This window comes from Nerophis ophidion, linkage group LG14, assembly GCF_033978795.1.
Source record: "Nerophis ophidion isolate RoL-2023_Sa linkage group LG14, RoL_Noph_v1.0, whole genome shotgun sequence".
Lineage (NCBI taxonomy): Eukaryota > Metazoa > Chordata > Actinopteri > Syngnathiformes > Syngnathidae > Nerophis > Nerophis ophidion.
Window position 1 is genome coordinate 15,484,012 of NC_084624.1, and position 25,497 is coordinate 15,509,508.

At 38.6% G+C, this 25,497-nt stretch overlaps 1 protein-coding gene across 1 annotated transcript in view; it reads right to left on the minus strand.

Moving 5' to 3' along the window:
* LOC133568187 (zinc finger protein 276-like) overlaps positions 1-25,497 on the minus strand; it is a 57,101-nt gene that overhangs the window by 17,107 nt on the left and 14,497 nt on the right. Inside the window, exons 3-10 of the mRNA XM_061919941.1 lie at positions 25,062-25,377; positions 22,236-22,282; positions 21,799-22,155; positions 12,501-12,567; positions 6,157-6,237; positions 5,974-6,093; positions 5,832-5,907; positions 1,654-1,771 (exon numbers count right to left, since the gene is read on the minus strand). Of these exons, the coding sequence (XP_061775925.1) occupies positions 1,654-1,771; positions 5,832-5,907; positions 5,974-6,093; positions 6,157-6,237; positions 12,501-12,567; positions 21,799-22,155; positions 22,236-22,282; positions 25,062-25,377 (1,182 nt within the window). The remainder of the gene's footprint in view (positions 1-1,653; positions 1,772-5,831; positions 5,908-5,973; positions 6,094-6,156; positions 6,238-12,500; positions 12,568-21,798; positions 22,156-22,235; positions 22,283-25,061; positions 25,378-25,497) is intronic.

Sequence of the window (25,497 nt, forward strand, 5' to 3'; positions counted from 1 at the left end):
TATATATATATATATATATATATATATAAATATAATAACATGGGTATTTCTGTCTGTCATTCCGTCGTACATTTTTTTTCCTTTTACGGAAAGCTTTTTTTAGAGAGTAAATGTTGAAAAAAACACTTAATTGAACGGTTTAAAAGAAGAGAAAACAGGAAAAAAATTAAAACAAAATTTTGAAACATAGTTTATCTTCAATTTCGACTCTTTCGAATTCAAAATTCAACCGAAAAAAAGAAGAGAAAAACTAGCTAATTCGAATCTTTTTGAAAAAATTTAAAAAATAATTTATGGATCATCATTAGTAATTTTTCCTGATTAAGATTAATTTTAGAATTCTGATGACATGTTTTAAATAGGTTAAAATCCAATCTGCATTTTGTTAGAATATATAACAAATTGGACCAAGCTATATTTCTAACAAAGACCATTATTTCTTCTAGATTTTCTAGAACAAACATTTTAACAGAAATTCAAAAGACTTTGAAATAAGATTTAAATTTGATTCTAAAGATTTTGTAGATTTGCCAGAATATTTTTTTTAATTTTAATCATAAGTTGGGAACGCCGTTGGGAACGCCTCTGGATCCCCCGGGAAGAGCTAGACGAAGTGGCTGGGGAGAGGGAAGTCTGTGTTTCCCTGCTTAGGCTGTTGCCCCCGCGACCCGACCTCGGATAAGCGGAAGAAGATGGATGGATGGATGGAAGTTTGAAGAAAGATTTCACAAATATTCTTTGTCAAAAAAACTGAAGCTAAAATAAAGAATTAAACTAAAATGTATTTATTATTCTTTACAACAACAAAAAAAAATTGTCAGGAAAGAAGAGGAAGGAATTTAAGGGGAAAAGGTATATGTGTTTAAAAAAGTCCTAAAATCATTTTTAAGGTTGTATTTTTTTCTCTAAAATTGTCTTTTTGAAAGTTAAAGAAGCAAAGTAAAAAAATGAATGAATTTATTTAAACTATTGAAGACAAAGTCTAAAAAATATTTTCTTGGATTTTCAAATTCTATTTGAGTTTTGTCTTTCTTAGAATTAAAAATGTCGAGCAAAGCGAGACCAGCTTGCTAGTAAATAAATAAAATTTAAAAAAATAGAGGCAGCTCACTGGTAAGTGCTGCTATTTGAGCTATTTTTAGAACAGGCCAGCGGGCGACTCATCTGGTCCTTACGGGCGACCTGGTGCCCGCGGGCACCGCGTTGGTGACCCCTGCCGTAAAATATCAAATAATATTATTTAGCTCATTCACGTAAGAGACTAGACGTGTAAGATTTCATGGGATTTAGCGATTAGGAGTGACTGGTTGTTACGTAAACGTACATCATGTTCTATATGTTATAGTTTTTTGAAATACTCTTACCATAATATGTTACGTTAACATACCAGGCACCTTCTCAGTTGGTTATTTATGCGTCATATAACGTACACTTATTCAGCCTGTTGTTCACTATTCTTTATTTATTTGAAATTGCCTTTCAAATGTCTATTTTTGGTGTTGGGTTTTATCAAATAAATTTCACCCAAAAATGCGACTTATACTCCAATGCGACTTATATATGTTTTTTTCCTTCTTTATTATGCATTTTCGGCAGGTGCGACTTATACTCCGAAAATACGGTAGTGAAAAAAATAAATTAAAGAAAATATACCTGTGTGGATCAACTTGACATGGCGCTGCAGGTAACGGTCGATGGTGAACACCTTGTTGCATCCTGGGTGAGGACAGGGTCGCTCTCTCACCTCGTCATGATGCTCCTTGATATGTTTCTGGATGACCAGTCAGCATGAAAACAAGGGAGAGTCATTTTCTTCTTTGTTATTACACTGCAGCGTGCAAAGAAAAAACAGCGCAGACTGTGGCTTAATGTATGCTGAAATGTATTTTAAGCCTTTTATCACTTTAATAAATGCAAACAGTCTGTTTAATTTGACATGAAATCAGCTTTTTTAACTTCTTGTGAAAAAAAGCCAAAGTTAAAATAAACTTGCACAAATTAGTGTCATATATTGCAAATATTTAATGTAAAGTAAGTATTCACTCTCTTTGAAGTGGAAACTGCACTTTTGTAATGTTACCCATAATTCAAAATGCTTATGTGAGACATGAACAAATGTTTTTACTTAATGCATTTGAACTCGGAAATAAAAATCTGCTTAGAATGGAGCCAAAGGGAGCCGTGAAGTTATTACGTTTAAACTGACCATAAAATCCAATAAAAAAAAACATCCAAAGAATGCCAACAATACTCCAGTTACATTTTTGGTCCTGGATGTTAACCAAGTCTTAGCGATATTGTTATTTTTGATCAATCAATCAATTTTTATTTATGTAGCCCTAAATCACAAGTGTCTCAAAGGGCTGCACAAGCCACAACGACATCCTCAGTTCAGATCCCATATAAGGGCAAGGAAAAACTCACAACCCAGTGGAATGTCAATGTGAATGACAATGAAAAACCTTGGAGAGGACCGCAGATGTGGGTGACCCCCGCACCTCCAGGGGAAACCAGATGCAATGGACGTCGAGTGGGTCTAACGAAATATTGTGAAAGTCCAGTCCATGGTGGATCTAACATTATAGTGTGAGAGTACAGTCCACAGTGGATCTGACATTATAGTGTGAGAGTCCAGTCCATAGTGGATCTAACATAATATTGTGAAAGTCCAGTCCATAGTGAATCTAACATAATAGTGTGAGAGTCCAGTCCATAGTGGATCTAACATAATAGTGTGAGAGTCCAGTCCATAGTGGGGCCAGCAGGAGACCATCCTGAGCGGGGACGGGTCTTCAGCGCAAAGATATCCCCAACCAATGCACAGGCGAGCAGTCCACTCCTGGTCCCGACTCTGGACAGCCAGCACTTCATCCATGGCCACCTGTGCCCCCCCTTTATTATAAGCGCTAACGTTAAGGACCTTTATTTGTGTTGTATGGGACAGCCTTCCAAGATTTCTTTATTAAACAATAATTATATATTTTTCTATTTATTTTAGTTCCTTTTTGCCAACTAGAATTTCTTAATAAAGGTGTACAAACTAGTAATTTAGTAGTTCGATAATTTATTATTTGTTTCCATCTTTTCCCAATTACTCCAGTTAGTTGATTAAATAAAAAGCTTGAACAAGCATCACCATAAATAGTTCTAAATTCATACATACATACATATATATATATATACATACATATATATATATATATATATATATGTATGTATATAAATATACATATATATACACATATACATATATATATAAATATATGTATATAAATATACATATATATACACATATACATATATATATCCATCCATCCATCCATCCATCCATTTTCTACCGCTTATTCCCTTTTGGTGTCGCGGGGGGCGCTGGCGCCTATCTCAGCTACAATCGGGCAGAAGGCAGGGTGCACCCTGGACAAGTCGCCACCTCATCGCAGGGCCAACACAGATAGACAGACAACATTCACACTCACATTCAAACACTAGGGCCAATTTAGTGTTGCCAATCAACCTATCCCCAGGTGCATGTCTTTGGAAGTGGGAGGAAGCCGGACTACCCGGAGGGAACCCACGCATTCACGGGGAGAACATGCAAACTCCACACAGAAAGATCCCGAGCCTGGATTTGAACCCAGGACTGCAGGAACTTCGTATTGTGAGGCAGACGCACTAATATATACATATATAATAATATATTATATATATTATATATATATATAAATATACATATATATATATATATATATATATATAAATATACATATATATATATATATACATATATATATATATATATATATATATACACACATATATACATATATATATATATATATATACACACATATATACATATATATATATATATATATACAAACATATATACATATATATATATATATACACACATATATACATATACATACATATATATACACACATATATACATATACATACATATATATACACACATATATACATATACATACATATATATACATACATATATATATATATATATATATATATATATATATATATATTTGGGGTGTGGGGAAAAATCGATTCGAAAACGATACGCGATTCTCACATTGTACGATTCAGAATCGATTCTCTCTTTTTTTTTTCAAATAGATTTTTAAAAAAATTATTTTTTTTTATCAATCAAACAAAACAATACACAGCAATACAATCCAATTCCAAAACCAAACCTCAGAACTGCAATAAACAGAGCAACTGAGAGAAGACACAAACACGACACATAACAAACCAAAAGTAGTGAAACAAAAATGAATATTATCAACAACAGTATCAATATTAGTTATAATTTCGGCATAGCATTGATTAAAAATCCATCACTGACATTATCATTAGACATTTATAAAAAATAAAAAGAACAATAGTGTCACAGTGGCTTACACTTGCATCGCATCTCATAAGCTTGACAACACACTGTGTCCAATGTTTTCACGAAGATAAAATAACTCATACTTTTGGTTCGTTTAATACTTAAAACAAATTTACATTATTGCAATCAGTTGATAAAACATTGTCCTTTACAATTATGAAAGCTTTTTTTTTTTTTAAATCTACTACTCTGCTAGCATGTCAGCAGACTGGAGTAGATCCTGCTGAAATGTATTGAATGAATACAGAATCGTTTTGAATCGGAAAAATATCATTTTTGAATCGAGAATAGTTTTGAATCGAAAAAAATCGATATATAATCGAATCGTGACCCCAAAAATCGATAATGAATCGAATCGTGGGACACCCAAAGATTCGCAGCCCTAATATATATATATATATATATATATATGTACACATATATATATGTTTATATATATATATATATATATATATGTACACATATATATTTATATATATGTACACATATATATATATATATATATATATATATATATATATATATATATATGTACACATATATATATATATATACACCGTATTTTTCCGATTTTATAGATTTATATATATATATATACTGTATTTTTCAGATTATATACATATATACATATATATATATATATATATATATATATATATATATATATATATATATATATATCATATTTTTCCGATTATATATATATGTATATATATACCTTCCGCCCGTTGTAGCTAAGATAGGCACCAGCGCCCCCCGTGACCCAAAAGGGAGTAAGCGGTAGAAAAATGGATGGATGGGGGGAGAGTTAGTGCTGCAAGGGGTTTTAAGTATTTGTTCTGTTGTGTTTATGTTGTGTTACGGTGCGGATGTTCTGCCGAAATGTGTTTGTCATTCTTGTTTGGTGTGGGTTCACAGTGTGGCGCATATTTGTAACAGTGTTAAAGTTGTTTATACGGCCACCCTCAGTGTGACCTGTATGGCTGTTGATCAAGTATGCCTTGCATTCATTTATGCGACTGTAAAAGCCGCATATATTATGTGAGTGGGCCGGCATGCTGTTTGTATGGAGGAAAAGCGGACGTGACGACAGGTGGTAGAGGACGCTATAGGCAGTGCCTTTAAGGCACGCCCCCAATATTGTTGTGCGGGTGGATACCGGGAGAAATTCGGGAGAATGGTTGCCCCGGGAGATTTTCGGGAGGGGCACTGAAATTCGTGAGTCTCCTGGGAAAATTGGGAGGGTTGGCAAGTATGGCTCAATTTGATTCTTGAAAGTTATTTCTTCCCAATCCCAACTGGAGAACTTCATATTCCTGACTTGTTAGTGTCTTGGGAGTTGAATAGTGATGATGTGTCCCTCATATTTCTTAAAAAGTGTGTGTATCTAGAATTCATTGACCTATTGGAGGCTCTAACCTTCAGACCATCAGGAGCTCTGTAGACCGCGGTGCAGCCCTGGCACGGACACTTGTAGATGTTAGGTAGCTCCTCCCTGCAGACACAACAACACAAACCTGCTAAAATACACGTTGGATGTTTTTTGCAAAACTTGATTTACCCTTTAGGTTTGAATTGGTTCTTCCAGCCAGGTTTGGGTCCAGGTTTCTTTTTGACTTTAGGCTCTCCTGAGATATTTGACATTTGTCGTTGCTCAGTGGGGACGGTTGCCCTGCAAGGGCTGTAAGAAAGCATCCATTACTTCCTCATTATCCATCTGCAATTAGCAGTAATCTGACCCAACCTTTTGTCGGAATATGGCTCAAAAGACTCATCTTCTGACAAGCTTTTTCCTTTATCCTCAAACTCCTCTTCTGACAACACTCTGGATGGACACACGCATGTTAACCTATCTTAGTGAACCATTTTCTGTAAGACAATACTACCAGTTTTTACACTTTTTGCAAAACATTTACACTAAGGACTTAATTAACTGTTTTGCCATAGCAGCACAAATGAGACACATGAGATGGCCCTAAATGTAATACCTGGGGTCTTTGTTTTAGCCCAATGAGTCCACAAGAACAAGAGCATGTACATAGTTTGAATAGAACATGATATAGAGGAATGTAAGTTATACAGTACATTTACATTCATATGAATACATTATGCATAGAAAAATACAAATTAATTGAGATCATGTAGTGAAAATAGAGCCCAGTTCAGCACAGTTGGTACACGTGTGCAAGTAAAGTGTTAATGGTGTAGGGATGGGAAGGATGTTTTGGGAAAGGGAGGAGGAATGTTGATTGCTATGTACAGGTTTTTTCCGATTATCAGCTATTTTAATTGAAGGCTTTTTAAATACCACTTAAAATAAATAAACAATCCGGATGGTTCTTTTCCTCTTTGTTCCGGGGGACACGACGTCCACAGTTTCCAAAAACAATTTGAAATGTGGACTCGTCAGACCACAGGACACTTTTACACTTTGCATCAGCGAAGCCGGCGGTGTTTCTGGGTGTTGTTGATTAATGGCTTTCACTTTGCATAGTAGAGTTTTAACTTGCGCTTACAGATGTTGCACTTACAGATGTAGCGACGAACCGTAGTTACTGACGGTGGTTTTCTGAGGTGTTCCTGAGCCAACGCGGTGATATCCCTTACACACTGATGTCCCTTTTCTGCCCGAGGGATCCAAGGTCACAGGCATTCAATGTTACGTGGAGTGATTTCTCCAAATTATCTGAACCATGTAATTATTTTACAGACCTTAGCTGGTGAAATCCCTAAATTCCTTGCAATAGCTCGTTGAGAAATTTTGTTTTTGAACAGTTCGACAATTTGCTTACGCATTTGTTGACAAAGTGGTGACCCTCGCCCCATCCTTGTTTGTGAATGACTGGAAGCTGCTTTTATACCCAATCATGGCACCCACCTGTTCCCAATTAGCCTTTTCAACAGTTGGATGTTCCAAATAACTGTTTGATGAGCATTCCTCAACTTTCTCAGTCTTTCTTATTACTTGTGCCAGTTTTTTTGCAACATGTTGCAGGCATTGAATTCCAAATGTGCTAAAATAACAAAGTTTTCCAGTTTGAACGTTAAGTATCTTGTGTTTCACTTTGCATAGGAGAGTTTTAACTTGCACTTACAGATGTAGTGACGGGTGGTTTTCTGAAGTGTTCCTGAGCCCTTGTGGTGATATCCCTTACACACTGATGTTCCTTTTCTGCCCGAGGGATCCAAGGTCACAGGCATTCAATGTTACGTGGAGTGATTTCTCCAAATTATCTGAACCATGTAATTATTTTACAGACCTTAGCTGGTGAAATCCCTAAATTCCTTGCAATAGCTCGTTGAGAAATTTTGTTTTTGAACAGTTCGACAATTTGCTTTCGCATTTGTTGACAAAGTGGTGACCCTCGCCCCATCCTTGTTTGTGAATGACTGGAAGCTGCTTTTATACCCAATCATGGCACCCACCTGTTCCCAATTAGCCTTTTCAACAGTTGGATGTTCCAACTAACTGTTTGATGAGCATTCCTCAACTTTCTCAGTCTTTCTTGTTACTTGTGCCAGTTTTTTTGCAACATGTTGCAGGCATTGAATTCCAAATGTGCTAAAATAACAAAGTTTTCCAGTTTGAACGTTAAGTATCTTGTGTTTCACTTTGCATAGGAGAGTTTTAACTTGCACTTACAGATGTAGTGACGGGTGGTTTTCTGAAGTGTTCCTGAGCCCATGTGGTGATATCCCTTACACACTGATGTTCCTTTTCTGCCCGAGGGATGCAAGGTCACAGGCATTCAATGTTACGTGGAGTGATTTCTCCAAATTATCTGAACCATGTAATTATTTTACAGACCTTAGCTGGTGAAATCCCTAAATTCCTTGAAATAGCTCGTTGAGAAATTTTGTTTTTGAACAGTTCGACAATTTGCTTACGCATTTGTTGACAAAGTGGTGACCCTCGCCCCATCCTTGTTTGTGAATGACTGGAAGCTGCTTTTATACCCAATCATGGCACCCACCTGTTCCCAATTAGCCTTTTCAACAGTTGGATGTTCCAAATAACTGTTTGATGAGCATTCCTCAACTTTCTCAGTCTTTCTTGTTACTTGTGCCAGTTTTTTTGCAACATGTTGCAGGCATTGAATTCCAAATGTGCTAAAATAACAAAGTTTTCCAGTTTGAACGTTAAGTATCTTGTGTTTCACTTTGCATAGGAGAGTTTTAACTTGCACTTACAGATGTAGTGACGGGTGGTTTTCTGAAGTGTTCCTGAGCCCATGTGGTGATATCCCTTACACACTGATGTTCCTTTTCTGCCCGAGGGATCCAAGGTCACAGGCATTCAATGTTACGTGGAGTGATTTCTCCAAATTATCTGAACCATGTAATTATTTTACAGACCTTAGCTGGTGAAATCCCTAAATTCCTTGCAATAGCTCATTGAGAAATTTTGTTTTTGAACAGTTCGACAATTTGCTTACGCATTTGTTGACAAAGTGGTGACCCTCGACCCATCCTTGTTTGTGAATGACTGGAAGCTGCTTTTATACCCAATCATGGCACTCACCTGTTCCCAATTAGCCTTTTCAACAGTGGGATGTTCCAAATAAGTGTTTGATGAGCATTCCTCAACTTTCTCAGTCTTTCTTGCCACTTGTGCCAGCTTTTTTGCAACATGTTGCAGGCATTCAATTCCAAATGTGCTAAAATAACAAAGTTTTCCAGTTTGAACGTTAAGTATCTTGTCTTTGCAGTCTATTCAATTGAATATAGTTTGAAAAGGATTTGCAAATCATTGTATTCTGTTTTTATTTACGTGCCAACTTCACTGGTTTTGGGGTTTGTAGTTAAAAAGTTGACCTTAACTGTTACCTTCTAGCAAATTACAATTGGCTCACAAGACTATTGAATATGAGTGTTTGTTTCTATTTTCATTGTTTTCATACAGCAGAAGTTGCTTTGTCGGTCACGCCAAAGACTTTTGGCACTGTTAACCACTGCCTGCCATTATTCTACAACTTGTGATAAGCTAAAAGCATGCGGTATTTCACCACGTTGATGCCCATTTAGCAAAGTTTGGAGGTCTTTTTGCACAAACCCCGGAACGCCTCTCTGGGTTTACAATCGCCGGATTTAACCAACGTTCACTAATGGTAATGAAGAAGATAAAAAGACAAAAATATATTGTAAAGACAATTTACATCAAAGACAAGACAAAAACATTTTTATATTATGCTTTTATTTTTCTTGTTGTATTTTTTTTTTCCGTTATCCCTTGCATTTTTCATGCTTCTTTTTGTGGCAGGGTGCCCTTTGGGACATTCCTTGCCTTTGGATTGCACTGTGTCTACCGGATTTTTCGGATTATAAATAGCTCCGGAGTATACGTTGCACCGGCCGAAAATGCATAATAAAGAAGGAAAAAAACATATATACGTCACACTGGTGTATAAGTCACATTTTTGAGGGAAATTTATTTGATAAAATCCAACACCAAGAATAGACATTAGAAACTCAATTTAAAATAAATAAAGAATAGTGAACAACAGGCTGAATAAGTGTATGTATATGACGCATAAATAACCAACGGAGAAGGTGCCTGGTATGTTAACGTAACATATTATGGTAAGAGTCATTCAAATAACTATAACATATAGAACATGCTATATGTTTACCAAACAATCTGTCACTCCTAATCGCTAAATCCCATGAAATCTTACACGTCTAATCTCTCACTTGAATGAGCTAAATAATATTATTTGAATTTTATGGTAATGTTTTAATAATTTCACACAAGTCGCTCCTGAGTATAAGTTGCACCCCCAAACTACGAAAAAAACAGCGACTTATAGTCTGAAAAATACGGTATATGTTTTATTAACAAAACATATATCCATCCATCCATCCAACGTCTACCACTTGTCCCTAATTAAATTGTTTTTTTTCAATCTTACACTGTTTTATATACCTTACGTATTACATTACATATTACTAGGGGTGTAACAGTACACAAAAATTTCGGTTCGGTACGTACCTCGATTTAGAGGTCACGGTTCGGTACAGTACAGTAAGAAAACAACAAAATATACTAAATTTTTTGGTTATTTATTTACCAAATTTGTAAACAATGGCTTTATCCTTTTAACATTGGGAACACTATAACAATTCTGCCCACGTTAATCCACATTAAACTGCCTCAAGTTGTTGCTTTGATTAAATGACAAAACTTTTCTTCTACATATAAAAAGTGCAACATTAAACAGTTTCAAGTCAACTCATGATGCTTAATTTACTACAGCATTTGGGAAGCCTGTAGTTGACTTTTATTATGTAAATGTTATATTTTTATCAACATGTGATAGCAGGGACCCTGCCATTCAAAACTAGGCTGCTACATTACTAATGATTAATGTAACTATAGCTGAAAAAATAGTACAAAAGCAATAGGAGAGACTATTCATCCCTAAACACCATGGAGTTCAATGAAATAACAGACAGACAGGGCTTTGCTGCCCCTAACACACGCACGCACACACACATGCACGCACACAATCACGCACACACACACACAGCAAAATGAGCTAACGTTATGCTAAAAGCTAAGTAGCCTTCACCTCAAGCCAGAACTGCGAGCGAGCTGAGTCATTCAAATAACTATAACATATCGAACATGCTATACGTTTACAAAACAATCTGTCACTCCTAATCGATAAATTCGATGAAATCTTCTTCCTCGATGTCGCTTCTAAACAACTCTGCCAACTCCAAACGTATGCGCCGCTTCCTCTTGTCGTTTTCTGCTGCATATTTCACTACGCCCAGCTTGTAATCTGCAGTACATGATTTCCTTTTCAGTGCCATTTTTGTTCAGCCCTTCTCAGTTTTTATAAGTTACCGCCAACGATGAAATGATCCATTTTAATAGCTACGGCAGTAGCATATAGCAGTTAGCATTCCATGACCCACAATGCTCTTCTGCCATGTCCCTCCCCCGCCAAATTCTTATTGGTTGACGTGTGTGTGACGATTGCTGACGTGTGTGTGACGATTGCTGACATTTTCTTCGTCTCTTCCGCGAATGAGATAAATAATATGATTTGATGTTTTATGGTAATGTGTTAATAATTTCACACATAAATCGCTCCGGGGTATAAGTCGCACCCCCGGCCAAACTATGAAAAAAACTGCGACATACAGTCCAAAAAATACGGTAAATATAAAATCTTGATTGGGGCACGCCTTTAAAATTGGCATCACTCTCTCTCTCTCTCTCTGGTCTTGGTATTTGGGCTGTGGCATGCTGGCTGCTGACTGTGAGAAGTGCGAGAGGCAGGGAGGTAAAGTGTGCTTTCTTACCTGCCAGACAGAATCAAGGGTGTACTCTTTTGAAGGTCCGCTTTCTTGTTCCCTGTGCAGTGCAGCTGATGCAGTGGCAAGGTGAAACAGCTGTGCTCATCAACCAAATAGGCCCGCATGGCGCAGCTGACTTGGTCAGCGTGGTGGTGCAGCTGGGTGTGTGCCTGGCGAAGCGCGACTTGTGGGGTAAGCTGACTCGCTTGTCTGACTGGTCCTTTCATATCGTGTATCGTGACATGGCCTAAAAATACAGATATTAATAAAAGGCCATATCGCCCAGCCCGAATACATTATATTTTCTCTTTTTTCTATCTCCCCGGTCAGGGCTCACCACAGCAAATCGCATTAATGGTTTTGGCTTACTTTCTACACCGGATGCCCTTCCTGACGCAATCAGGGTAGGGAATTGAACCCATGTCCTCATACCTGCATGGGCAACACTTGTAGTTTACTGTAATTGTTTTAACATCTTATTCACACTACAGGATAACAATGTATTCTATTTTATTTATTCTCTTCTATTTTTATTAACCTGTACTATTTATAACCTACTTTATAGCCCATTCTATTCATATTACGTCGTTACTGTTGTTCTTGTAGTGCTTGTTGGGCGAAATCTGGGACCTCTGGTATTACATTTTGTGCCATCTCATGTGTCTTATGTGTGCCGCTATGGCAATAAAGTTCCTTGAGTCCTTAAAATAAATAATTAAAGGCCCAAAAAATATGAGACCTTCAGGCCCACGGTGAGTGTATGTAGTGAAAACAGTGACACACCTGTCAGAAAGATCACTTTCAACCAGCCTGTCTTCATGCTGTTTCAGAGCATTTGGGTCTGTGGAGTCTAAAAGAGACACAATCCATGAGAAAGTCACACAGAAGCTACACAAAAACAACCCGGTAAGTGACACAAGCAGTAAGTAGCCAGCGGGGAAAATAAGTATTTGATCCCCTGAGAGCAGTCCAGAAATTGTGTGGTAGTTTTATTGTAACAAACAGTATGGACGATGCAATACTGCAAATAAATAACATCAAATGGTAGAAAATGGATGGATGGATGGAAAATGTTAAATTAATGAGTAATATAGTAAGTGAAGTACAGTGGGGCAAAAAAGTATTTAGTCAGGCACCGATTGTGCAAGTTCTCCCACTTAAAATGATGACAGAGGTCTGTAATTTTAATCATAGGTACACTTCAACTGTGAGAGACAGAATCTAAAAAAAAAATCCAGGAATTCACATCGAAGGAATTTTAAATAATTTATTTGTAAATTATGGTGGAAAATAAGTATTTGGTCAACCATTCAAAGCTCTCACTGATGGAAGGAGGTTTTGGCTCAAAATCTCACGATACATGGCCCCATTCATTCTTTCCTTAACACGGATCAATCGTCCTGTCCCCTTAGCAGAAAAACAGCCCCAAAGCATGATGTTTCCACCCCCATGATCCTCTAAACAGCAAGCATTGTGAACCAACAGACTAGCAGCCAGCGTGATGTCCAAAGTAAACATTACGTGAGCACAAAATTCAGAAGGCAAGTACGGCAATAAATTCAGATTTATAAAAGCATGCTGAACACACTTGAATGCATTTTTCATAATAAATCCCACATTCAGTTCCTCCCATAATCACCATGCTAATTAGCTCATGTATACGGTCATGATTTAGGTGTGTCAACTTTGTTTTTGAGGGCCACATCGCAATTATGGCTTCCCTCAAAAGGCTGCATGTAACAGTGACTATATATTAGTGGTTCTTAACCTGGGTTCGGTGAGTCGGCCTCAGGGGTTCGGTGGAGGTCAAGTCACACCCGACTCATTGTGTACATCAGATCTGGGCAAATTAAGACCCGGGGGCCACATGCGGCCCGTTAAGCTTTTCAATCAAATGTTTTTTGTTTTTTTATCTTTAAGATGGAAAGTGTAGCTGCCATTATGATGTGCACTCATGTTTTATAATGATTGTAAGTCTTGAACTATACTCAGTATTTCAATGGTTGAAATCTGCGCTTTTGCATGATATACTAGTTGCTATTGGTCATCTAATTAGTTACTATGGTCATCTAATTAGTTACTATAGTCATCTAATTAGTTATTATGGTCATCTAATTAATTACTTTGGTCATCTAACTAACAGCAGCTCAGACGGGGCACCAAGCAGTGTGGGTGGGGAGCATTTCCACAGAGTGTTTCCAGAGCCTAAAATGTGGGTGTCAGGGACAGACGCGGAAGGAGATTTTTACAATATATTCATACAGATTTTAGGTGTTTTTTTTTTTTTTTATACACCATTTGCATTCATATTTCGCTGTTCGTTGCATTTTTGTTGTGTTTCGCTTGATTGTAAAATATGTGGATGGAAAGGGGGGTGATGTTCATATGTTGTCAATATTCACTGTTTTATCCTTCATAGTTTAATACTGTACATCCCACATTCTTTATTGTCATGTATATCCCGGGTGCATTCCGTCTTTCATTACGTTTTTAGCATTCGATCTGACATTATTGCAAGGTTTTGTATTAGTGTTCCTAAAAATAGATATACCGGCCCCCAGAGACATTTTTTTCTCCGTCAAAATAAATGCCTGGTGAACATATAAACTTCTCCCTATCGGCGCATTATGGATGTGGCAACAGCAGAAGTCAAACTGATTTGCGGGTGTGTCATTTGTTGTGAGTTTATGCACTGTGTTGGTTTTGTTCTCTGAACACGGTGATGTTCATGCACGGTTCATTTTGTGCACCCATCCATCCATCCATTTTTTTACCGCTTATTCCCTTTTGGGGTCCAGTAAAGAAAAATCATATAACTTGGTCTTGAATTAGAGAGTTTTTTTTTTTCTCCCACTAAAGAAGGGTTCTGTGAATGCACATCTGAAACTGGTGGGGTTTGGTACGTCCAACAAGGTTAAGAACCACTGCTATATATGAATATAAATGTATAATAGCGTCTTTACACAAATTGCATATTTTTTACGAACGCATTGATGGATTAGATAATATTAAAGTGAACAATATATGCAATTGGATGTAGAACATTTTTCTGTCAAAATTTGAAAGAATACTGAATGCACTTAGTCAGAAAGGTCTTTATTATTTACAGCCTTTTTTTGCAGGCCACATAGAATGATGTGGCAGGCCAGATTTGACTCCCCAGCCTTAGGTTTGACACCTGTGATTTAAAGAATTACGTGTACGACTGTCAATACTAAATGAGAGAAGATGGCAATATATTTAGATTGATTTGGTGCCCTCATACTTAATACTTAAATGATTCACCACATTAGAACTGCATATATTTTCATATTTAGAGTCCAACAAATGTATAACACATCCACAATTATAGGAAAACGTGTGAATATAAATGTTAATGTATTTTATAATGCATGTGTCTTTTCATGGGAGTATGAGCTTTATTTTGTAAGGACACTATCTCGCGTAAAATTGACGCAACTTTTCTGTGCACAGCAATCCACCAAGAAGAAGACCAAATAGCTGTAGTTAAAAAACCGTAGTCGACCTGCACAAGACTTGCTTGAAACTGACAAAAAAGTGCCTTGTTGATGGTCTTGTAGTCTATTCCAGTACATGACTTATGTTCACGTTTAATTTGTACTTGACATGATGTCAAAGCGTTTTTTTCCTTATTCTTTTCTACCACACTTGTGAACAGACAGGAATTTCATGCCGACCCTTGACTAATCGCAATAGTTTAGCCGTGGCCTCTGGGAGGAGCCTGCTAAATGGAGCCTGTTGGCCATAAAACAAAACGCAGATTTGGAATACTTTTAGTGTGGCCTTTTTATGCAATACTAGTTTAAAAGCCTCTAGGTCACAGGTGTCAAACTCAAGGCCCGGGAGCCACTTCGTTTTATTTGGCCCCGGAAAGCCTGGAAATAATATGCATTACTAAAGTACTGTAACTTTTCTTACTAAACATATTGTTTATTTCTATTTTGGGAGAAAACAAATATTTACTCCATGTATTCGCAAATTATGTCAACTTAAATATTGTCTTTTCATCCATCCATCATCTTCCGCTTATCCGAAGTCGGGTCACGGGGGCAGCAGACTAAGCAGGGAAGCCCAGATTTCCCTCTCCCCAGCCACTTCGTCCAGCTTTTCCCGGGGGATCCCGAGGCGTTCCCAGGCACCCACATAGTCTTCCCAACGTGTCCTGGGTCTTCTCCGTGGCCTCCTACCGGTTGGACGTGCCCTAAACACCTCCCTAGGGAGGCGTTCGGGTGGCATCCTGACCAGATGCCCGAGCTACCTTATCTGGCTCCTCTCGATGTGGAGGAGCAGCGGCTTTACTTTGAGTTCCTCCCGGATGGCAGAGCTTCTCAACTTACCACCCAGCAGAAGAAACTAATTTCGGCCACTTGTACCTGTGATCTTAACCTTTCGGTCATGACCCAAAGCTCATGACCATAGGTGAGGATGGGAACGTAGATCGACCGGTAAATTGAGAGCTTTGCCTTCCGGCTCAGCTCCTTCTTCACCACAACGGATCGATGTAACGTCCGCATTACTGAAGACGCCGCACCGATCCGCCTGTCGATCTCACGATCCACTCTTCCCCCACTCGTGAACAAGACTTCTAGGTACTTGAACTCCTCCACTTGGGGCAGGGTCTCCTCCCCAACCCGGGGATGGCACTCCACCCTTTTCCGGGCGAGAACCATGGACTCGGACCTGGAGGTGCTGATTCTCATTCCGGTCGCTTCACATTTGGCTGCGATATTGTCTAATTAAATATTGTCTAATGATGCAAAAATATATTACCAAACATTAAAAAAAATTTTTTTAATAAAAATAAATATTAATAATAATGATTTCAAAGCAAGCTATCCATCAAATTGTGCAATGTAAAAGTAACAATAGATTTCATGGTAAAATTGTGAAATTTACTGTGGTTTTTACAGCATTTTTTTCTAAATGAAAAAAAAACAGTACTTTTTTTACTGTATTAAATTGGTGGCGTTTTGGCATTTACAGTAATACACTGAAAAATGTAGTTGTTGATTTGCAGTAAAACAAAACAAAAACAAAAAAATTGGCAGCTCAGGTGCCAAAATTTTTCCTGTAGAATTAAAGTTAAGTTAAAGTACCAATGATTGTCACACACACACTAGGTGTGGGGAAATTTGTCCTCTGCATTTGACCCATCCCCTTGATCACCCCCTGGGAAGTGAGGGGAGCAGTGGGCAGCTGCGGTGCCGCGCCCGGGAATCATTTATGGTGATTTAACCCCCAAATGCACTTTTTTACTTACAGTAAGAAATCAAGTACATTTTATAGTAAAATTCTGGCAACGGAGATGCCTTTTTTAACCATAAAAAACAGTAATACTGTTTTTCCATTTACAGTAATATACACTACATTTTGATGTGAGATTATTGCAACTTAACATATGTTTTAGTTTTTAAAGAGCTGCAGCTGGAAACATATTTCTTTCATTTGCATGCTTTTCAAGGCAGCTTATCAGGAGTTTTGCCTTATGAATCTATTACCGAATGATTGATGTTAGAGCTTAAATTATGACCAAAAACCAGTAAAATTCTTAATGTTGTTTTTGTAATTTTGCTGTACGCACAGACCTGCAAAGACAACTAAAAACACTTTTGTGTTCCAATATGTGACGTCAACAGCAATCGCTGAACAACAAACAGACTAAATATAGTGAACCAAATCCATGACCACACATTTTAAAAAATGCACACAAACTTTAACAGATACACAACTAGAAAACATGGCTTGACACAATTACATTGGAATTTCTGTTTAAAAGGGTCATATCCTACATTTCCAACATTTCAGACTTAAGTAAATGTTTAAATTGTGCGGATCACAGGTTTGGCTACTCCGAAAATGTGTGTAGTGCCGGTTACATGAACGTTTTTTTAAAAATGTTATGGTGGTTGCTATATTCCTATTGAACCAGTGAATTAAATCATAGACTTTTCTAAACACTGCTTTTGCTACATACTGTAACTTTTTCCTTATATCGCATGCATGTGTGTAAGTGGGGTATAGATTACAAGATTAGACCAAAAAGAGAGCGGATTGCAGCTCATTCAAATGCAAGCTCCACCTATGCAGCTTCAAGTCTCATCTTCTTACAAAGAACCTGGCCTACATTTTTTTTTTGTCATTTAAAATAACTTTTTGATATTGTTTGTGTATATATGTGTGTATAGTGTAATAGTTTTCTATAAGAATATTGTCTGTCTATCTGTGTTGGCCCTGCGATCAGGTGGCGACTTGTCTAGGGTGTACACCGCCTTCTGCCCGATTTTATCTGAGATAGGCTGCGACCCCGAAGGGAATAAGCGGTAGGAAATGGATGGATAAAAAATCTACAAAAAAAAAAGCATAAAAAATTGTGTAATAATCAGGGGTGTAACGGTACACAAAAATTTCGGTTCGGCACATACCTCGGTTTAGAGGTCTTGGTTCGGTTCATTTTCAGTACAGTAAGAAAACAACAAAATATAAATGTTTTGGTCATTTCTTTACCAAATTTGTAAAAAAATGGCTTTATCCTTTTAACATTGGGAACACTATAATAATTCTGCCCACGTTAATCGACATTAAACTCCCTCAAATTGTTGCTCAGATTAAATGAAATGACAAAACGTTTCTTCTACATATAAAAAGTGCAACATTAAATTAAGTTTCAAGTCAACTCATCATGCTTAATTTATCACAGCATTTGGGAAGCCTGTAGTAGATTTTTATTATGTAAATGTTATATTTTTATCAACATGTGATAACAGGGACCCTGCCATTCAAAGCTTTTCTGTCCGAAAAACACATACACACGCACACACCGCAAAATGAACTAACGTTACGCTAAAAGCTAATTAGCCTTCACCTCAAGCCAGAAGTGTGAGCGAGCTGATCTGCAGTTTAAGTTTCTAGAACAGTGGTTCTTAACGTGGGTTCGATCGAACCCTAGGGGTTCGGTGAGTCGGGCTCAGGGGTTCGGCGGAAGTCAAAACACACCCAACTCATCGTGCAAATAAAAACTTCTCCCTATCGGTGTATTACGGATACGGCAACAGCTGACTGATTTGCAGGTGTGTAATTTGTTGTGAGTTTACGCACTGTTGGTTTTGTTGTTTGAACAAGGTTATGTTCATGCACGGTTAATTTTGTCCACCAGTAAAAACAACATGGTAACACTTTAGTATGGGGAACATATTCACCATTGATTAGTTGCTTTTTAACATGCAAATTAGTAACATGTTGCCTCTTAACTATTAAGTACTTATTAATGTCTTATTCGGCATGGCGTTAATAATACCCTAACCCTATAATCCCAACCCCAACCCTAACCAAATAACTATAAATTAAGTCTTTATTACTTAGAATATGTTCCCCTAGTGTCCAAATTACTCTAAATTAAGTGTGTGTTACTTAGAATTTGTTCCACATACTAAAGTGGTACCAAAAACATACAACTTAATCTTGAATTTGAAAAAAAAAACAAGAAATTTAATTTTTTGGTGAATGCGCATATGAAACCAGTGGGGTTCGGTACCTCCAACAAGGTTAAGAACCACTTTTCTAGAAGGTCAACGGGCTCATAGTGATGTTAGTAGTAGTTGACTGGGGGGTGTTTATTATCATTTGGGGAGAGTACGCTGCCTTATGCTCACCTGCTAAACACCTATTTGCTCGACACTACATGCGCTCTGAATACGCACTGCTGATTGGCTGTTACCGCTCTGAATACGCACTGCTGATTGGCTTTTACCGCTATATATGTAACCAATCAGATGGTTGTGTGGGTGGGACAATGCTGGGTGCTGAGACAGAGGTAGAAGAAGCAAAGCAGCTTGTTAAGACTTTAGCTTAGAAACTCGTTCGGTACACCTCCGAACCGAACCGAAACCCCTGTACCGAAACGGTTCAATACAAATACACATACTGTTACACCCCTGGTATATATGTGTGAATAGTGTTACAGTTTTCTGAAAGAATGTTGTCTGTCTATCTGTGTTGGCCCTGCTATGAGTTGGCGACTTAACCAGGGTGTACCCCGCCTTCTGCCCGATTGTAGCTGAGATGGGCCCAAGAGCCCCTTGCAACCCCGAAGGGAATAAGCGGTAGAAAAATGGATGGATGGATAAAAAAAATCTACTAATAAAATGCATTAAAAAATGGTGTAATAATAGTATTGTCTGTTAGAAGCGGCCCTCTGAGCCCAAAAATAACTGGGATGTGGCCCTCTGTGAAAACGACTGACACCTGTGCTCTAGAATGAGCAGGGTAAGACATCTTTAAAGGCCTACTCAAATGAGATTTTCTTATTTAAACGGGGATAGCAGGTCCATTCTATGTGTCATACTTGATCATTTTGCGATATTGCCATATTTTTGCTGAAAGGATTTAGTAGAGAACACCCACGATAAAGTTTGCAAATTTTGGTGCTGATAAAAAAGCCTCGCCTTTACCGGAAGTCGCAGACAATGACGTCACAAGGGTGAGGACTCCTCACGTCCACACATTGTTTTTAATGGGAGCCTCCAGCAGCAAGAGCTATTCGGACCGAGAAAACGACAATTTCCCCATTAATTTGAGCGAGGATGAAAGATTCATGGATGATGATATCGATAGCGAAGGACTAAAAAAAAAAAAAAAAATTAAAGGTTAAAAGAAAAAAGGCGGTCGCTTTGGGACGGATTCCAAAGTTTTTAGACACATTTACTAGGATAATTCTGGGAAATCCCTTATCTTTCTATTGTGTTGCTACTGTAGTGTTTTAGTGAGATTAAATAGTACCTGATAGTCGGAGGGGTGTGTCCACGGGTGTTTTGAGGCCAGTGTCTGAGGGAAGTCACGGCAGATACAAGGACGCCGCAAATTACACAGATCTTTGGTAAGAGGCGACTTTTTAACACAATTTTCTCACCGAAACCTGCCAGTTGACAAGTGGTCGGGAACCATGTTCGCTTATAATAATAATAATAATAATAATAATGATGGATTAGAATTATATCGCGCTTTTCTATTGTTAGATACTCAAAGCGCTCACAGAGAAGTGGGAACCCATCATTCATTCACACCTGGTGGTGGTAAGCTACATCTGTAGCCACAGCTGCCCTGTGGTAGACTGACGGAAGTTTGCGCCAACGGCCCCTCCGACCACCACCAATCATGCATTCATCATTCATTCACCCGTGTGAGCGGCACCGGGGGCAAGGGTAAAGTGTCCTGCCCAAGGACACAACGGCAGCGATTTGGATGTTAATAGGTGGGAAGCGGACCTGCAACCCTCAGGTTTCTGGCACGGCCGCTCTACCCACTACGCCTGCCGCTTGACCGCTCTGATCCATAGTAAAGCTTCACCTCTGGGAATTTTAAACAAGGAAACACCGGCTGTGTTTGGAAGTCACGGCAGATACAAGGACGGCGCAAACTCCACAGATCTTTGGTAAGAGGCGACTTTTTAACACAATTTTCTCACCGAAACCTGCCGGTTGAAAAGTTGTCGGGAACCATGTTCGCTTGACCGCTCTGATCCTTAGTAAAGCTTCACCTCTGGGAATTTTAAACAAGGAAACACTGTGTGTTTGTGTGGCTAAAGGCTAAAGCTTCCCAACTCCATCTTTCTACTTTGACTTCTCCATTATTAATTGAGCAAATTGCAAAAATTCAGCAACACAGATGTCCAAAATACTGTTAAATTGCTCGATGAACAGAGACGACTTTTAGCCGCAAAATAGTGCTGCGCTTATATTTCCTGACAGTCCGTGACGTCACGCGCACGCGTCATCATTCCGCGATGTTTTCAACAAGAAACTCCGCGGGAAATTTAAAATTGCAATTTAGTAAACTAAACCGGCCGTATTGGCATGTGTTGCAATGTTAATATTTCATCATTGATATATAAACTATCAGACTGCGTGGTCGGTAGTAGTGGGTTTCAGTAGGCCTTTAAAGTGTTGTACAAATCAAACCTTATCAAAGTAGGCTGCAAATTGTCATGAGGTACAATCATATCACATTTGTTTCATGGATGTATTTGTCATACTAATAGTGAAGATGAGCTAAAGAGGATTACAACCTTCAGTGTTGCTGCTCCAGTCTGCTAATGCCGAGCCGCAGGTCTGCTGCGTGACGGAGAGTGGACTCTGCCCAACCACGCTGTCGACCGCGATCCCCGCCGAGCTCCTTTCTTGGCGCTCATCGATGCTTCCGCGCTGGAGCATGTGGCCAGACTTGACAGACGAGGTGCCGTGTGTGTCCAGAGTGTAGCTGTGCCCGTCAACACAACGCCACACGGCCTTGACAAAGCCCCAGCACCTGCCCTCCAGCACCTCCTTCAGGTCAGGGCAGGACCTGCATGCCTCTGCGTGGTGGTGAGCCCACGACACCAGCTTGTGCAGGCACTTGGTGTCTGAAGAAAAGGATGGTAATGCTGCTGAGAAAGCAGAAGGTCTTGGAACACATTCACGTATGTGTTTTTGTTCAAAGTAAAAAGGCAACGAATGCTTCTCTTACATGTCGACTCATGGCTCACTGAAAGTTTTGAAAACATCGGATGATGCCTGGAATAAAAACAGAGGACGACAAGATTTGGAAATTAGCATTAGCTATAAACTCTCTGTACCGCACATCAGTTCCATTAATCGTTGTGGAACTATGCTGAACTGCATCTTCCCTATTCAAAAAATTATATTCTAATACCACCGATCAACTGCAATTTATTTTGATTTTCACTCTACATCTCGTTGTTCATTGTGTTCTGAAAATGTTATTAATTGATTATTAATATGGTAGGCGATTAGACAACAACAGAGCTACACAACAGCTCAGCGCACAATAGCACACAAGCTAGACATAGGTAATAAATCGCTCGCTAGTGTTACCCATACTTGCCAACCTTGAGACCACCGAATTCGGGAGATGTGGGGGACGGGGCCGGATTTTGGTGGTAGAGGGTTGTATATTGTAGCGTCCCGTAAGAATTAGTGCTGCAAGGGTTTCTGGGTATTTGTTATGTTGTGTTTCAGTGCGGATGTTCTCCCGAAATGTGTTTGTCATTCTTGTTTGGTGTGGGTTCACAGTGTGGCGCATGTTTGTAACAGTGTTAACATTTTTTATACGGCCACCCTCAGTGTGACCTGTATGGCTGTTGACCAAGTATGAATTGCAGTCGCTTATGTGTGTCTGTAAAAGCCGCGTTTATTATATGGCGGACATGACAACAGGTTGCAAAAGACGCCAAAGTCGGTGCCTTTAATGAACGCTCTAAATATTGTTGTCCAGGTGGAAATAGGGAGAAATTCGGAAGAATTGTTGCCCTGGGGAGGTTTTTGGGAGGGGCACTGAAGTTTGGGAGTCTCTCGGAAAAATCGGGAGGGTTGGCAAGTATGGTGTTATCATATCTGAGTTTTTGTGTAGAAATATGGGGAAACAACTACAAATGTGTGCTTAATCCCCGAACGGTGTTACAAAAAACAAACAATTAGAATAATACATAATGATGAATATAGAGAACATACAAACCCTTTATTTATTGAATCACAATTAATGAAATTCAACGATTTGGTGTATTTGCAAACAGCTAAAATTATGCATAAAGCAAACTATAACCTGCTGCCCGAGAATGTACAACAATTCTTCTCAACAAAAGAGGAGAAATATAACCGTAGAGGAAAATATAATTTAAAACATTTTGTTTGCTCGTACAACACTTAAAACTTTAAGCATATCCGTATGTGGAATTAAATTACGGCATGGATTAACCAAATGAATCCAAAAAAGCAACAGTATGATTCAGTTTAAGAGACTGTTCAAACTAAAAGTGTTCACAAAGTACAAAGAACAAGAATTATGATGAACATCTTGAAGCCTTTTTTTTTTTTAAGATAAAGATTATTTATGTATTTAATATGTGTTTACTTAATATGGTATGTTATTTATTTATTCACTGTTATTTTACCGAGAACAAGTAAATGGGATACAACCGCTATGGTATGAAAAGGGGTAGAGTTAAAGGCCTACTGAAAGGAGATTTTCTCATTGAAACGGGGACAGCAGGTCCATTCTATGTGTCATACTTGATCATTACGAGATATTGCCATATTTTTGCTGAAAGGATTTAGTAGAGAACATCGACGATAAAGTTCGCAACTTTTGGTCTCTAATAAAAAAAGCCTTGCCTGTACCGGACGTAGCAGACGATGTGCGCGTGACGTCACTGGTTGTAGGGCTCCTCACATCCTCACATTGTTTATAATGTGAGCCTACAGCAGCAAGAGCTATTCGGACCGAGAAAGCGACAAATTCCCCATTAATTTCAGCGAGGATGAAAGATTCGTGGATAAGGAAATTTAGAGTGAGGGACTAGAAAAAATAAAGTTTAAAAAAAATAAAAAGGCGATTGCATTGGGAGCGATTCAGATGCTTTTAGACACATTTACTAGCATAATTCTGGGAAATCTCTTATCTTTCTATTGTGTTGCTATTGTTTTAGTGAGTTAAATAGTACCAGATAGTCAGAGGGGTGTGTCCACGGGTGTGTTGACGCCAGTCTCTGAGGGAAGTCACGAAGCTGCAGCAGGACGGAAGCTCCGCTGATCTCCGGTAAGAGGCGACTTTTTACCACAATTTTCTCACCGAAACCTGACGGTTGACAAGTGGTCAGGAACCATGTTCGCTTGACCGCTCTGATCCATAGTAAAGCTTCCCCTCCGGGAATTTTAAACAAGGAAACACCGTGTGTTTGTGTGGCTAAAGGCTAAAGCTTCCCACCTCCATCTTTCTACTTTGACTTCTCCATTATTAATTGAACAAATTGCAAAAGATTCAGCAACACAGATGTCCAACATACTGTGCAATTGCGCGATGAAAAGAGGCGACTTTTAGCCGTAAGTGGTGCTGGGCTAATATGTCCCCTCCAACCAATAACGTCACAAACATGCGTCATTATTCCACAACGTTTTCAACAAGAAACTCCGCGGGAAATTTAAAATTGTAATTTAGTAAACTAAAAAGACCGTATTGGCATGTGTTGCAATGTTAATATTTCATCATTGATAAATAAACTATCAGACTGCGTGGTCGGTAGTGGTGGGTTTCAGTAGGCCTTTAAATAAGCTCAGCTTTCTCTTACTCCTTTTCAGACATGCTGTAATGAAACAACTGGAAATATGTGATGCATTACATTGTATCTTGTTCATGTTTGAAATAAACTCAAACTAAATTGAACAGTATTTCTTATGGAAATACTAGCTTGGGTATTTAACTGACATTTGGGAGGAAGTGCAAATGAAATGTGGGGTGCTGTAGATTTACTATTTTGAGAGCAAATACTGATCTTACCTGCTTTTGGGGTTGTCTTTGCCAACAGGCAGCACATTAACCATCTGTAGAAAGTGCAGCAGGATGCTGTTGCATTTGTAGAACTTGCTGTGACATTTCTTACAAACAAATGCAGATAATCGGGGATCGGGGTCCAACTGCACCCCAACCAGTCGTTGGAAGTCAGCGTAGAACAAAGCGGGCGACGGGGCTGCAGCATACTCTTTGTCCTCAACGACATCCAGAGAATCCTGAGGCCATTTGCTGAAAGCATGTCGCAAACTCCGTGCGGAAAACTTTCCGTGGCACAGCCTGCAGACGGCAGCGGACAGTCGACCTGTTGGGATAAAGCACAAAACCAATCATAGTAAGATGGAAATTCATCTTGTTATGTGAAACATTTGCTATTAAATACCAGAGGTGAGTATAAACTGCATGTACTCATTTACTCCAGTAA